Source organism: Magallana gigas, chromosome 5 (genome assembly GCF_963853765.1).
Source record: "Magallana gigas chromosome 5, xbMagGiga1.1, whole genome shotgun sequence".
NCBI lineage: Eukaryota > Metazoa > Mollusca > Bivalvia > Ostreida > Ostreidae > Magallana > Magallana gigas.
Genome location: NC_088857.1, coordinates 43,023,004 through 43,040,210, shown reverse-complemented (window position 1 = coordinate 43,040,210; position 17,207 = coordinate 43,023,004). Strand labels below are relative to the sequence as shown.

Sequence of the window (17,207 nt, the reverse complement as noted above, 5' to 3'; positions counted from 1 at the left end):
TAACACTCGTTAAATGTATAGACATATGCAGAGCATCTGAATTATCAGAACATCAGTTGAAGACCTTACACCAAGAACCAGTGGCAGCTGTATCCGCTCACGCTGTATCCAAGAAGCATAACCATGAAAAACAGCACAATAGTAGTGAGACTCACAGAAAACAGAAAGCCAATGTCCAAAGTACGCACACAGGCAAACCATGTGGCAGATGTGGTAGACAACATCAGAAGGGAAAATGCTTTGCATACAACAAACTCTGTTACAAGTGTAAAAGCCCAAATCATTATGCTAAATATTGCAAGACTGGATCTAAGTCAAGTGTACATTCGCTAGAGGAAACGGAAGAGGACCTATACCTTGGCACAGTGAGTGTGGACAGTATTCATGAAGAGCTACCGTGGACAGAATCTGTGACTATTAACAATGTACCAGTTACATTCAAGCTGGATACAGGGGCTCAAGCAAACATAATACCGCGAAATGTATTCAACTCGCTACAGATTTCTCGGAAACACTTACAGAGTGTGAACGTGAACCTGATTACCTACAATGGTGATGTCATGAAACCAGATGGAAAAGTTGACATTAGATGCCGCATTCGTAAAGTGGAACATACACTTCCGTTTTATGTCACAAACAAGGGAAGCACTCCTATCCTTTCTAAAGAAACATGTGCTCGTTTGGGATTAATACAACACATACCAGCAGAGTCAATAGACAAGGATGTGTGTATGTCAAAAGATAAATTAATCGAACAGTATGCAGATATTTTTAGTGGTTTAGGAAAACTACCAGGAAAGTACCACATTGAAATACACAAAAGTGCAAACCCAGTGGTTCACCCACCAAGGAAAATACCCGCAGCGTTACTTAAACCTGTACAAGATGAATTAAAGCGAATGGAAGATCTGGGCGTGATAACGAAACAAGATGGTCCAACAGATTGGGTCAACAGTATGGTGACAGTACGCAAACCAGGAAAAATTCGCATATGTGTGGATCCAAAAGATTTGAATCAGCACATTAAAAGAGAACATTATCATCTAGTGACAGTAGAAGAAATTATTGAACGACTGCCTAATGCCAAAGTCTTCTCAAGATTTGATGCCACACATGGCTTTTGGCATATTCAGCTCGATGAGGAAAGTTCTAAAGCACTTACCTTCAATACACCATTCGGTAGATACCGGTACCTGAGACTTCCTTTTGGAATCTCGTCAGCTTCAGAAGTGTTTTCAAAACGTGTACAGGAACTATTTTCAGACTTACCTGGTGTTGAGTGTTTAGTGGACGATATACTGGTACATGGAGAAAGCAACGCGGAACATGATGAAAACCTTATTCGCATGCTGGAACGCTGTCGTAAAGTAGGACTCAAACTCAACAGGGACAAAGTTGAACTTAGAGTACCTGAAGTAAAGTACGTCGGTCACATTATTGGGAAAGATGGACTCAAGGTGGATCCGGAGAAAGTACGGGCCATTGTGAATATGCCGGAACCAACAGACATACAAGGTGTCCGCAGATTCCTGGGACTAGTGCAGTATGTGTCCAAATTCATTCCAAACTTAGCAGATGTTTCGGAACCACTCCGGATACTTACCAAAAATGATGTTGTATGGCACTGGGAAAAGGAACAAGTTGACAGTTTTGCTAGATTAAAAGAAATACTGACACAAGCCCCTGTGCTAAAGATATATGACCTTGAGAAGGACGTCACAATTTCCGTTGATGCTAGCTGCAAAGGATTGGGTGCTGTATTGTTACAAAATGGGCAACCAGTCGCTTATGCCTCACGAGCTCTTACTGAAACTCAACAGAGGTACGCACAAATAGAACGCGAGATGCTGGCAGTTATATATGGATGTGAAAAGTTTCACCATTATATTTACGGTCGTTCGATTACCATAGAAACAGATCACAAACCGTTGTTAGCAATTCATCGCAAACCATTATACCAAGCTACTCCAAGACTACAGAGAATGCTGATGCGTTTACAGCGCTATGATGTACAACTGAAATATGTACCTGGAAAAGAAATGTTTATATCCGATGCTTTGAGTAGAGCATTCTTGAAAGAGTGCAAAGAGACATTAGTAGATGAGGACATTGATGTGAACTTTATTGAACAAGAACTTCCAATGACAGAGAAAAAGCTTCAAGAATTGAAGGATGCCACAGAAGCCGATGAACAGTTTCAAACATTAGCAGACATTGTTAGAGTAGGATGGCCTGAGACTCGTGATCAAGTTCCAACTTGTGTCAGGATGTTCTGGAACTACCGTGGTGAAATTACCGTCCTGAATGGACTATTGTACAAGGGACAGTCTGTAATGATACCATCATCACTGCAGCGCCAGATGCTTACCAAACTGCATGAACCTCACCTTGGTATCGTGAAAACTAAGCAGAGAGCCAGGAACATAATATTTTGGCCGAACATGAACTTTGACATAGAACAGTTAATTCAGTCTTGTGGAGTGTGCAACTCGTTCCGAAAATCAAACATCAAACAACCTCTAATTCCACATGAAATACCGAATACTCCTTGGACAAAGGTTGGAGCAGACATTTTTCATTTCAAGGGCAAAGACTATTTGTTATTGGTGGATTATTACTCGAAATACCCAGACATCATACCACTTCCAGATTTACGAGCCCGATCTACCATTGCAGCATGCAAAACAGTATTCGCTAGAAATGGCATACCACTAGAACTATTTTCAGACAATGGACCGCAATTTAGTTGCCATGAGTTTAAGTGTTTTGCATCGGATTGGGAATTTGCACACAGAACATCAAGCCCTCGTTATCCACGTTCGAATGGTCAGGCAGAGCGCTGCATCCAGACCATTAAAAACTTGCTCAAAAAGGCAGAAGAGAGCAACAGTGATCCAAATATTGCTCTCTTAGAGTACAGAAATACACCTATTGATGGAATTGGAAAATCACCCGCACAGCTGTTGATGAACAGAAGTCTTCGTTCAAAGATTCCTACAACTCGAACATGGTTGGAGCCAAAACCTTTGGAATCTCAACTCTCCAAACTTCAACTTCGTCAGATGAAACAGAAATATTTTCATGACCGAACCTGTTCTAAACTACCGCACATTGAAGAGAGAGAGATCATTCGTATGCAGAATCCAGAAAATCGAAATTGGGAACCAGGAGTCATTCAACAGAACCTTGGAAACCGTTCATACAGCATATTGAACCAACATGGAAGAGCTCTTCGGAGGAACCGTAGCCAGATATTGAAATCGCGGGAAACCAACTTCCAGATGTTACCCCCAGAAGTTGAACCACAATTGAGTGAATCTGTACCAAGTGAAAGTGAAAATTCTGATGATGTGTCCAATGTTAATACCCCACATTCAAGTCAGGAAAATCCCGTGGCAAACAGCAAACCCTCGGTAACCAGATCAGGAAGAATCTCGAGACCACCCGCCTACCTATCAGAATATGTGAAATAACTTGATGTACTTGTGTTCATGTTTGTACGTCTACTATTTGTTTATAAAAAAAAAAAATATTACTTATGAAATCCAATTGATTATAATTTTGAAGAAACAATTTTGAATTTTAAGAAACTCTAAAACTTAAATGTGTGTGATTTTCATGGTAAGTAAAGAGGGGGGATGTGATGTAATTTGTGTTATCCGGAATTGGTCGGGTCGACCATGCATGTTTTTGTGTATCATGTGTATAGTGTGACAATAAAAGAGCATTCTAGAAAAGACACATGGCGGTGTTGGTCGTTATGTTAAACGTTGTCTAGATGAAAGACAATACACCATCCTTCATTTTCTTCATAAGTTACAGCTTTCCTTGCTGATTAGTTTCTGAGAAGAATTTATAAGATTTACTCTTTATTTCTCCTTGCTGATTTGTTTTTGAGAAGATTTTTAAAGGTTTACTCTATAATTTCCTATGTAAAATTTGACCACCCCCCCCCCATGTTGCTCCACCCTATCACCGAGTATCATGATTTTCACATAATTGCATCAACACTATATAAAGTACAGTTGTACTTCCATACAAGTTTCAGCTTTCTGGCCAAATGGTTGATGAGAAGGAGATTGGTTAAGTGTTTCTCTATATATTTTTAAGTAAACAATTATACACCAACCCATCCCCCCCCCCCATTTTGTGGCCCCATCCTTCACCTGGAAGTCATGATGTTCACAGCTATGAATATCCATTACCTTCACATAAGTAACAGCTTTCCTAGCTGATTCTTTTCCGAGAAGATTTTTTTTAGATTTACTCTTTATATTCCCATGCAAAAAATTCAAACCCCATTGTGGCCCCACCCTACCACCAGGGGGCATGATTTTCACAACTTTGAATTTAAACTTCTTGAAGATGCTTTCACATGAGTCTCAGTTTTTCTGGCCAAACGGTTCTTAAGGAAAAGATTTTAGAACATTTCTCAATTTTTTTTATAATTCTTATTATCTCCATATGTAAAAGGGCATGGTCCTTAATTTTTACAACTTTGAATTCCCTCTGCCTAAGAGTGCTTTGTGCTAAGTTTGGTTTAAATTGGCCCAGTGGTTCTAGAGAAGATGTTAAAAATGTGAAAAGATTGCAGACGGACAGGCATACGGACGACAGACAAAATGTGATCAGAAAAGTTCACTTGGGCTTTCAGTACAAGTAAGCTAAAAATGAACGCTTGATAATATTATCACCTCGCACCAATACAACAGTTTTACTGATTTTGTCAACTCCGCCGGTTTTACAAATGCTTCATACTATGCTTGCTCGACGAAACCAAAAGGCTCTTGTTTTGTTAGCAGGCTCATGAAGTACGAGTTTTTTTTGCATTATTATTTTGTATATCTTGAGGAGTAGGGTGGGACCACATTGGAAATCCAATTGGAAAATTTTACATAGGAAACATTTTAATTATTTACAAAAACTGAAAAGCTATATATGGTTTTACTTATATGCAAACATTTTGACATTTTGTTGATCTTTAAAGTTGTTTAGACTTTGGTCCCTGAACGATCCCTTGGCCTCACAAGGGGTTCAGAGTTTGATGTAGGTTTATATCCCATATATAAACATTAATTTTGTTTACGATCTTTTTGAGAACGGCAATGCTCTACAGCTGATATAAGTATAAAATCATCCTGTTAGAGAAGGGACTTGATTATAAAACATAAGAATATAAAGGGTGAACAAATATGGAGTTTTATTTATACAGAATTTACATGTATTTTACTACATTGTCTTAACAGTTTGTATTATGACTCCATTAAGCAGATTTTATCAAACCTATTTTTCATCAAGTGAGCGATGTGGCCCATTGGCCTCTTGTTTGTTGATTTTCTTTGTTGTAGTTGTAAAAGTTATAATGCATAACAATTGTAAAGCTCATTTGTGTTTTTATATCAATTTTTATATACGTTTTTTTTAAACAATAACTTTAAATCAATGAAGATATTTTACCTTAGGGGTGGTCTGACTACTATCCCTATCTCTAGGAATACGTGAATCCAGTGGTTGGAAATTAGAAATCTGTTATCAAACCAAACAAACTTCAAATAAAGATTTCAGTCTTCTTGTTTTTTTTATAATCAAACTAATCACGCGGGTCTCATTAACATTTTTATTAATTGCTATCTATCTATCTATCTATCTATCTATCTATCTATCTATCTATCTATCTATCTATCTATCTATCTATCTATCTATCTATCTATCTATCTATCTACAAATACAGATACTCACTTCTTGTTGCCGAAAGGTTCCATCGTTCTACAATATAAAAATATGCAAAGAAGCTTTCATGAAATTATGATATTAAAATAAAACTAATATTCATATAAAGCTGAAGAGCGTTTCACTTATGTATGTAGTCACTAAAAATGGGTTTTAATATATGACAATTTTATTCTGCTTTTTTAAATACATCCATATTTTTTTTTAATTTACAACTTTTGATTAAAACACCATCAGAGGTATATTCATGTCATACATTATTAATGCCGTCATACTTGTTATAAAACAAATTCAATTCGATATTTGAAATAAAAAAATCACTATAATACGAATGTCAGAATTTTACATGTTTTGTTGAATCGCTAACTTTTCAAAAGTAAGGGCATCGCTAGACGGAGGATCCCCTCGCGACATGAATTATTGAAGACGAGAATGTATTATTTGAGAAAATGCATGTAAATGTATCAGATCAGAATAAATTTGACACAATTATTCATATTTTTAAAACCTCTTTGAATTCATATTTTCTTTTTTATCCATATCCCCAGGCCTTGTGGTGTATAAATAGAAGTGGGAGAGGGGGGAGGGGGGGGGGTTCACAATGACGTGTTGTACAATTTTCCTATTCCAAGCAGAAACTCAACACATAAGCTTAAAAGTTCAATAATTTAAAATCATTTAGTGGCATTCATTATTATATAGCCCATTAAGCATTATGAATCTGTAATTTGCTCTAATTAACGATTGTAGGTGCTTTTCCTACACCAACCCATACCATATAGTATTAGATGTGCAGCTATTATTAATATGAAACAATTTTCCAGTTATAAATTTTGCAAAATCTGTCAATGTGTACTCTAAATTTTGCACTAGTTCGATTTTAAGTAACACGGGAAAAATTGTTAGAAATTAGACTGCTTGTTTTGATGTAAATCAGATGACTTTAATCTCTTATCCGATTCAAGTTTTAACTATTTTTTAACCCTTCGTTACTAAAAATAACGTTTGTTGTTACCTTTGCTAGATTTCATTCCCCCCTATATATCAAGTTGTTGATTAGAACTGCATACGGTAGTTATTTACTTCAGGTCGTTCATAAAACTATCGGAAATGTCTTACCCAAAATTGCTCTTTTATATTCAGTTTTTTACGATAATTCAAAAATACTTAATCAATGGACTTGAAAATCAATAGGATTTGTCTGTGTACTATGCACTAAGAAGTGTACAAAGTTTTATGAACGATCATGAGAGGGTTTTCTTTGAATTTAACTAAAAAACTGAAAATGGGCACACATACATACAATGTACACATAAACGCACAGCAGTAGCGCTATATTCCCCTTGCAAGAAGGTGCGCGAAGAAATAATAATAAGTGTTTCAGAAGCAGAATAATACACATAATTTTTCTGATAACTCAAAAGAAAAAAATGTTAGGTGCTGAACTGTGTTCTCTGCTCGCAGTCTCCATGTTTCAAATAATATTAAGTATGATATAACCTGTTTATCTAGAATTTAATGTAGGCATTCTGTGTAAATTTGTTTTGCTAACAATGTGCTCTTAGTCTTTAGTTGAATTTCGAAATGATCTTTGAAGGGGTTCTTCCTTTGCCCTCTTACCCACTCTTACCTTTTAAAACACAAAGAGCTGTCTAGCATTATTTGATCTTTTTGTACAATCATTTGGACAATCTATGCTTCATATTTACTTACAAGATGCTTAAAATGTATTATTTGATTTGTTACTTTCTCCTTGTAACTTCTATAACAATAACTGGAAAATTAGAATCATTATTTAGATTTAATGCTGCAATATTTTTGTTATTAGAAAAACTTTAAAATATCAGAATATATTACTACGTCATACATGTCAGAAAAATATCGTACATCTTCATATTATGTAGTATATCTATTATATCATAATAATATAAGATAATATTATCTGATATAGTAATCTTACATCTTATGAAATATAGATTATTTTTTTAATACTTTTTTAGATCGTTAAAATTAAAAATTTTACCCTTAACTGAATATTTGAAACAGATATCGAAACGCCTCGTATTTAAAACTAAAACTCTTTTTTTTGCCAAACAGTACAATTTTTTGAAAAAAAAACATCGAACATACATGGGCAGTTGCGTGTTGAATGTTACTTTGACGTTCTTGCATTCCAGGTGTCTAGAAAGAAACAAATCCTTTATTAAAACAATCACATGACATTGTACATAACTCATGAAAAAAACACAAATAGATAGGTAAAATTAATGGATTTAAAAAAAATGAGATCAGAAAATTCAATAAAAAAATAGACATGACACGAAAAGGACATATACATGTACTTTTTATCCATGCGTGGTCAAAAACTTAACAATAGATTTGTATCCAGAATGGGAACAGTTCAAAGTTTGTTATTAAGGTAAATAACTTAAAATATCTAACCGTTTATGACTATCCTTACAAACTCTTATTCATCTCAAATCGACTAGCGTACGACGCGTTTTACTTAATTTAATTTAACATGCAGCATGCTTTTTATGCATACATATCAACAAGGAAAGTACCCATTTTAAGTATAATTTATCAAGTGAAATGATTAAAATCGTTATAGGATGTGTAAATAAGCATTACCTCCTCGTAGTCGTTTGTACCATGCCCAGCAATAACCTAAAATAAAAATAAAAAATATATCAAACTAGACACAATCTCGCTGCGAGCAATGAGGAGTCTTCCGTCTGATTTGAGAATTTGAGATATATGTTCGATCTTGATTTTGCTATTTAACAGCTAAACATGATTTAGAATAGAAAAGCAGGGTCTACATTTTAAGGGCTAGATACTATTTTGTTTCAGGGATAAGAGCTTTGTTCAAAAAGTGTTTAGAAATACGTCACCGTTCTTGAGATATCTGAGAAAAAAAAGTTTTAGGGGCCAGTTCCTTATCTCCTTATTGGAGCCGCTGAACCAAATTTTGAAGGTTGCATTTTATAAAGTACATCATTTTGAGCATCATTTCTACTATACTGCATTTCAAAATATTTTCCGTATTGAGATATAGGTGGTTATAGTTTATCGACTCTTGACCCCTAAATAATCCTAATTACATAACACATGAATAAATCATTACATTACTTGGATACTTAACTGTAAAATAAACATATTTGCTTCTTTAGCCTTTCATTAAATTTCCCCCAGCAAAGAGCTACAGATGAAAAATTTTAGAGCCCTTAAGTTCCGTAATTTGCGGGGCCAGGCCCTTTTTCTTGATATCAAATAAAATGTCATTTAAATCTGAACACATTTTGTTCAACAAGTGTTCAGAAATTTGTTACCGTTCTTGAGATATATTGGAAAGAACGTTTCAGGGGCTGATCCCTTAACTCCTTATAGTGGCCGTTTGACGAAATTTTGAAAATTGCATTATTAAGAACATCATTTTGAGTAACTTTTTTTCCTATACTGCATTTCAAAATATTTTTCCTTTCTGAGATATTGGTGAGCAAAATTATGGAAATTTGGCCCCTAAAAACCCCTAATTATGTAACACATGATAAAATCATTACATTGCTTTGATACATAACTGTAAGATAAAAAAAATTACTTCTATAACCGTTGATAAAATATCCCTCAGTAAAGGGCTACAGATAAAAGACTTTAGAATTCTAATTTTCGAGGCAAACCCTTTTTTCCTGATATCAAAGGTCTTGTAAATATAAACTTTTCTTGCATTAAATGTGTAAACAAAATATTTTTCAGAAAAGACCTAAACTAAGAAAACCATGAAAAATTACGTCTTTTTTTGTCTCAATTTTCGGGACCAGGCGAGCTTCAACGCCTTTTGAGCATGACAAATATGAATGCCAAATTGCACATCTACAATCTCTTATCTACAATCCCTGAAAGTTTGAACTCAATTTCAAGCCGACCCTCTGAAAATCGCTAAAATGTCATTTTCTCAAGAACGGAAATGACGCCATTAAAATAAAAAAAATGTATATTAAGTTCGGATTAATATCTATTAGATCTGAAAGTTTCAATTTTGTAAGAAAACAAAATAATAATAGGGAAAAAGAAACCGAACGAATACAATAAGGTCTTCCGTTGGAAAACGGAAGACCTTAAATATATAGAGACCATGTGGCCATAAGACATTCAAATCTTCAAATCTACTTGACCTGAGGATGGTACCTCAAAAATTACAGTTTTCCCGACCAAATGGTTCTTTAGACGACGATTGTTTACGAATACATTTATCTCTATTTATTCCTATGGTAAAAAAAATTGATACCAATTGTGGCCCCATCCTACCCCCGGAAGTCATGATTTTTCACAACTTTGAATAATCTCACGAAAGTTTCAGCTTTTCTGGCCAAATGTTTCCTGAAAAAAAACTTTTTGAAAATTTCTCAAAATTATTATTCTAATAATTTCCCCTTGAAAGAGAGTGTGATCCTTAATTTTTACAACGTTGAATTCCATATGCCTCAGGGTGCTTTGTGTCAAATTTGGTTAAACTGGCCCAGTGGTTCTAGAGAAGATGTTGACAATGCGCAATGTTTACTACAGACAAATGGAAGACAGACAAAATGTGATCAGAAAAGCTTACCTTGACTTTCAGCTCAGGTGAGCTAAAGTCAAAGAGCCCGTTGCGTGATATTTCATAAAATAGTTCTGAATACATAGACTTAAATCATTTAGAATGAGTTTTGAAAACAAACAGACGTTTTAAACAAAAAGCCAATGGGCCTCATCACTCACAAGAGCAACATTAGGCATGATAAAATCAGCTTAATGGAGCCATAATACGAAATTTCTGGACAATGTGGTATAATATATGTAGATCCTGTGTAAATACTCCCCACCTTCCCGGATATTCTTATGTTTTTAATCAAGTCCCTTTAATTTTCTAACAGGATGATTTTATAGTCATAGCACATATCACACGTTGAGCATTGCAGTTTTCAAAAAGATCCCATACAATTGTTTATATACGGGATTAAGACCTACATCAAACACTGAACCCCATGTGAGGCCAAAGATTAGTCCAGTAGACAAAGTCAAAACAATTTTAAAGAATCGGCAATAGGTCAAAGTGCTTGCATATAAGTAAACCCATAATCATGTATAGTAACATTTCAGCTTTTGTGAAATATTAAAATGATTTCCTTTGTACAACTGGATCCCTAATGTGGCCCCACCCTATTTCTCAAGATTTTGATTTTAACGAATTTGAATATACACTAACTGAAGTTGCTTTTACTTAAGTTACAGCTTTTCTAGATAAATGGTTTTTTAGTGAAAGATTTAAATTTTTTCTTCCTCCATATATATATATATATATATATATATATATATATATATATATATATATATATATATATATATATATATATATATATATATATATATTCTAACCCCCCCCTTGTTTTGATCCCATCGTACGCGGAATCATGACTTGAACAAACATGAATCTTCATTACCTGACGATGCTTCATCACAAGTTTCAGATTTTTAGGCTGATTGGTTTTGAGAAGAACATTTTTTAAGACCTTTTCCTATGAATATTATTCATAAGTCAAAAGTTGACCCCCTATTGTGGCCCCACTCTATCCCTGTGGTCAATGATTTTCACAATTGTGAATCTACAGGACCTGAGAATGCTTCTTCATAAGTTACAGCTTTCCTGGCTGATTAGTTTCTGAGAAGAATTTTTAAGATTTACTCTTTATATTCCTATGAAATATTTGACTCCTATTTTGGCCCAACCATACCTCAGAGGGTCATGATTTTTTCTTTATCTTGAATCTTCACTGCTTGAGGATGCTTCAAAACAAGTTTTAGCTTTATAGGATGATTGTTGTGAAGAAGATTTTGAGAGACTTTTCTCTATAAATTCCTATGTAAATGTTTTGACCCCCTCCCCCAAATTGTGGCCCAATCCTACCCCTGCGGGTCACGATTTTTACGTGAGGATACTTCCACGTAAGTTTAATTTATCCTTGCTGATTTTTTGAGAAGATTTTTAAAAGTTTAATCTATAAATTCCTAGGTAAAATTTGATTCCCCCTCCCCTTTTGTGGCTCCACCCTATCACCGAGTATCATGATTTTCACACAATTGCATCAACACTACATAAAGTACTTCCATACAAATTTCAGCTTTTCTGGCCAAATGGTTAATGAAAAGGAGATTGGTTAAGTTTTAATCTATATTCTTAGGTAAAAAATTGGACACCAACCCCCCCCCCCCCACCCCCCCCCCCCATTGTGGCCCCATCTGTGATGTAATTTGTGTTATCCGGAATTGGTCGGGTCGACCATGCATGTTTTTGTGTATCATGTGTATAGTGTGACAATAAAAGAGCATTCTAGAAAAGACACATGGCGGTGTTGGTCGTTATGTTAAACGTTGTCTAGATGAAAGACAATACATGGTGTCAGAAGTGAACAGTCACTGAGTTATGGAGCAGTTAAAACCTCCGTCGCACCTAAGTTTTGAAGGGAACTTGGCCGAAAATTGGAAAGAATGGCTGCAAGGATTTCGCCTATACTTGATCGCATCGGGAATCGACGAGAAAGCAGGCAAGGTACAAGTTGCTACGTTTTTACATGTTGCTGGTGTTGAAGCGAGACGCATTTATAATACATTCAACATTCCGGAGGAGGATGTAGATAAATTAGATGTATTGATTCAATGCTTCCAGGATTACGTCGAACCACGTAAGAATTTGACATATGTACGTCACATATTTTTCACACGTAAACAAGAAACTCATGAGACTATTGATAACTATGTCACAGATTTGAAAAACAAAGCATTACAGTGTGAATTCGGGGATTTGAAAGAGTCGCTAATTCGGGACAGAATAGTATGTGGTATATCGAATGAAGCATGCAGAGCGAGACTCTTGCGAGAAGCAGATTTAACACTCGTTAAATGTATAGACATATGCAGAGCATCTGAATTATCAGAACATCAGTTGAAGACCTTACACCAAGAACCAGTGGCAGCTGTATCCGCTCACGCTGTATCCAAGAAGCATAACCATGAAAAACAGCACAATAGTAGTGAGACTCACAGAAAACAGAAAGCCAATGTCCAAAGTACGCACACAGGCAAACCATGTGGCAGATGTGGTAGACAACATCAGAAGGGAAAATGCTTTGCATACAACAAACTCTGTTACAAGTGTAAAAGCCCAAATCATTATGCTAAATATTGCAAGACTGGATCTAAGTCAAGTGTACATTCGCTAGAGGAAACGGAAGAGGACCTATACCTTGGCACAGTGAGTGTGGACAGTATTCATGAAGAGCTACCGTGGACAGAATCTGTGACTATTAACAATGTACCAGTTACATTCAAGCTGGATACAGGGGCTCAAGCAAACATAATACCGCGAAATGTATTCAACTCGCTACAGATTTCTCGGAAACACTTACAGAGTGTGAACGTGAACCTGATTACCTACAATGGTGATGTCATGAAACCAGATGGAAAAGTTGACATTAGATGCCGCATTCGTAAAGTGGAACATACACTTCCGTTTTATGTCACAAACAAGGGAAGCACTCCTATCCTTTCTAAAGAAACATGTGCTCGTTTGGGATTAATACAACACATACCAGCAGAGTCAATAGACAAGGATGTGTGTATGTCAAAAGATAAATTAATCGAACAGTATGCAGATATTTTTAGTGGTTTAGGAAAACTACCAGGAAAGTACCACATTGAAATACACAAAAGTGCAAACCCAGTGGTTCACCCACCAAGGAAAATACCCGCAGCGTTACTTAAACCTGTACAAGATGAATTAAAGCGAATGGAAGATCTGGGCGTGATAACGAAACAAGATGGTCCAACAGATTGGGTCAACAGTATGGTGACAGTACGCAAACCAGGAAAAATTCGCATATGTGTGGATCCAAAAGATTTGAATCAGCACATTAAAAGAGAACATTATCATCTAGTGACAGTAGAAGAAATTATTGAACGACTGCCTAATGCCAAAGTCTTCTCAAGATTTGATGCCACACATGGCTTTTGGCATATTCAGCTCGATGAGGAAAGTTCTAAAGCACTTACCTTCAATACACCATTCGGTAGATACCGGTACCTGAGACTTCCTTTTGGAATCTCGTCAGCTTCAGAAGTGTTTTCAAAACGTGTACAGGAACTATTTTCAGACTTACCTGGTGTTGAGTGTTTAGTGGACGATATACTGGTACATGGAGAAAGCAACGCGGAACATGATGAAAACCTTATTCGCATGCTGGAACGCTGTCGTAAAGTAGGACTCAAACTCAACAGGGACAAAGTTGAACTTAGAGTACCTGAAGTAAAGTACGTCGGTCACATTATTGGGAAAGATGGACTCAAGGTGGATCCGGAGAAAGTACGGGCCATTGTGAATATGCCGGAACCAACAGACATACAAGGTGTCCGCAGATTCCTGGGACTAGTGCAGTATGCGTCCAAATTCATTCCAAACTTAGCAGATGTTTCGGAACCACTCCGGATACTTACCAAAAATGATGTTGTATGGCACTGGGAAAAGGAACAAGTTGACAGTTTTGCTAGATTAAAAGAAATACTGACACAAGCCCCTGTGCTAAAGATATATGACCTTGAGAAGGACGTCACAATTTCCGTTGATGCTAGCTGCAAAGGATTGGGTGCTGTATTGTTACAAAATGGGCAACCAGTCGCTTATGCCTCACGAGCTCTTACTGAAACTCAACAGAGGTACGCACAAATAGAACGCGAGATGCTGGCAGTTATATATGGATGTGAAAAGTTTCACCATTATATTTACGGTCGTTCGATTACCATAGAAACAGATCACAAACCGTTGTTAGCAATTCATCGCAAACCATTATACCAAGCTACTCCAAGACTACAGAGAATGCTGATGCGTTTACAGCGCTATGATGTACAACTGAAATATGTACCTGGAAAAGAAATGTTTATATCCGATGCTTTGAGTAGAGCATTCTTGAAAGAGTGCAAAGAGACATTAGTAGATGAGGACATTGATGTGAACTTTATTGAACAAGAACTTCCAATGACAGAGAAAAAGCTTCAAGAATTGAAGGATGCCACAGAAGCCGATGAACAGTTTCAAACATTAGCAGACATTGTTAGAGTAGGATGGCCTGAGACTCGTGATCAAGTTCCAACTTGTGTCAGGATGTTCTGGAACTACCGTGGTGAAATTACCGTCCTGAATGGACTATTGTACAAGGGACAGTCTGTAATGATACCATCATCACTGCAGCGCCAGATGCTTACCAAACTGCATGAACCTCACCTTGGTATCGTGAAAACTAAGCAGAGAGCCAGGAACATAATATTTTGGCCGAACATGAACTTTGACATAGAACAGTTAATTCAGTCTTGTGGAGTGTGCAACTCGTTCCGAAAATCAAACATCAAACAACCTCTAATTCCACATGAAATACCGAATACTCCTTGGACAAAGGTTGGAGCAGACATTTTTCATTTCAAGGGCAAAGACTATTTGTTATTGGTGGATTATTACTCGAAATACCCAGACATCATACCACTTCCAGATTTACGAGCCCGATCTACCATTGCAGCATGCAAAACAGTATTCGCTAGAAATGGCATACCACTAGAACTATTTTCAGACAATGGACCGCAATTTAGTTGCCATGAGTTTAAGTGTTTTGCATCGGATTGGGAATTTGCACACAGAACATCAAGCCCTCGTTATCCACGTTCGAATGGTCAGGCAGAGCGCTGCATCCAGACCATTAAAAACTTGCTCAAAAAGGCAGAAGAGAGCAACAGTGATCCAAATATTGCTCTCTTAGAGTACAGAAATACACCTATTGATGGAATTGGAAAATCACCCGCACAGCTGTTGATGAACAGAAGTCTTCGTTCAAAGATTCCTACAACTCGAACATGGTTGGAGCCAAAACCTTTGGAATCTCAACTCTCCAAACTTCAACTTCGTCAGATGAAACAGAAATATTTTCATGACCGAACCTGTTCTAAACTACCGCACATTGAAGAGAGAGAGATCATTCGTATGCAGAATCCAGAAAATCGAAATTGGGAACCAGGAGTCATTCAACAGAACCTTGGAAACCGTTCATACAGCATATTGAACCAACATGGAAGAGCTCTTCGGAGGAACCGTAGCCAGATATTGAAATCGCGGGAAACCAACTTCCAGATGTTACCCCCAGAAGTTGAACCACAATTGAGTGAATCTGTACCAAGTGAAAGTGAAAATTCTGATGATGTGTCCAATGTTAATACCCCACATTCAAGTCAGGAAAATCCCGTGGCAAACAGCAAACCCTCGGTAACCAGATCAGGAAGAATCTCGAGACCACCCGCCTACCTATCAGAATATGTGAAATAACTTGATGTACTTGTGTTCATGTTTGTACGTCTACTATTTGTTTATAAAAAAAAAAAATATTACTTATGAAATCCAATTGATTATAATTTTGAAGAAACAATTTTGAATTTTAAGAAACTCTAAAACTTAAATGTGTGTGATTTTCATGGTAAGTAAAGAGGGGGGATGTGATGTAATTTGTGTTATCCGGAATTGGTCGGGTCGACCATGCATGTTTTTGTGTATCATGTGTATAGTGTGACAATAAAAGAGCATTCTAGAAAAGACACATGGCGGTGTTGGTCGTTATGTTAAACGTTGTCTAGATGAAAGACAATACACCATCCTTCATTTTCTTCATAAGTTACAGCTTTCCTTGCTGATTAGTTTCTGAGAAGAATTTATAAGATTTACTCTTTATTTCTCCTTGCTGATTTGTTTTTGAGAAGATTTTTAAAGGTTTACTCTATAATTTCCTATGTAAAATTTGACCACCCCCCCATGTTGCTCCACCCTATCACCGAGTATCATGATTTTCACATAATTGCATCAACACTATATAAAGTACAGTTGTACTTCCATACAAGTTTCAGCTTTCTGGCCAAATGGTTGATGAGAAGGAGATTGGTTAAGTGTTTCTCTATATATTTTTAAGTAAACAATTATACACCAACCCATCCCCCCCCCCCCCATTTTGTGGCCCCATCCTTCACCTGGAAGTCATGATGTTCACAGCTATGAATATCCATTACCTTCACATAAGTAACAGCTTTCCTAGCTGATTCTTTTCCGAGAAGATTTTTTTTAGATTTACTCTTTATATTCCCATGGAAAAAATTCAAACCCCATTGTGGCCCCACCCTACCACCAGGGGGCATGATTTTCACAACTTTGAATTTAAACTTCTTGAAGATGCTTTCACATGAGTCTCAGTTTTTCTGGCCAAACGGTTCTTAAGGAAAAGATTTTAGAACATTTCTCAATTTTTTTTATAATTCTTATTATCTCCATATGTAAAAGGGCATGGTCCTAAATTTTTACAACTTTGAATTCCCTCTGCCTAAGAGTGCTTTGTGCTAAGTTTGGTTTAAATTGGCCCAGT

General features: G+C 36.4%; 1 protein-coding gene across 1 annotated transcript; it reads left to right on the top strand.

Moving 5' to 3' along the window:
* Nucleotides 1-12,190: 12,190 nt before the first annotated feature.
* Nucleotides 12,191-16,126, top strand: LOC105337639 (retrovirus-related Pol polyprotein from transposon 297). Its single transcript, XM_066085246.1, has one exon. It carries the CDS (start codon nucleotides 12,191-12,193, stop codon nucleotides 16,124-16,126), a length of 3,936 nt encoding a protein of 1,311 aa, XP_065941318.1.
* The last annotated feature ends 1,081 nt before the right edge of the window (nucleotides 16,127-17,207 follow it).

Coding starts and splice junctions, on each gene's coding strand:
- LOC105337639 (XM_066085246.1), top strand. CDS start 12,191: ATGGAGCAGTTAAAACCTCCGTCGCACCTAAGTTTTGAAGGGAACTTG.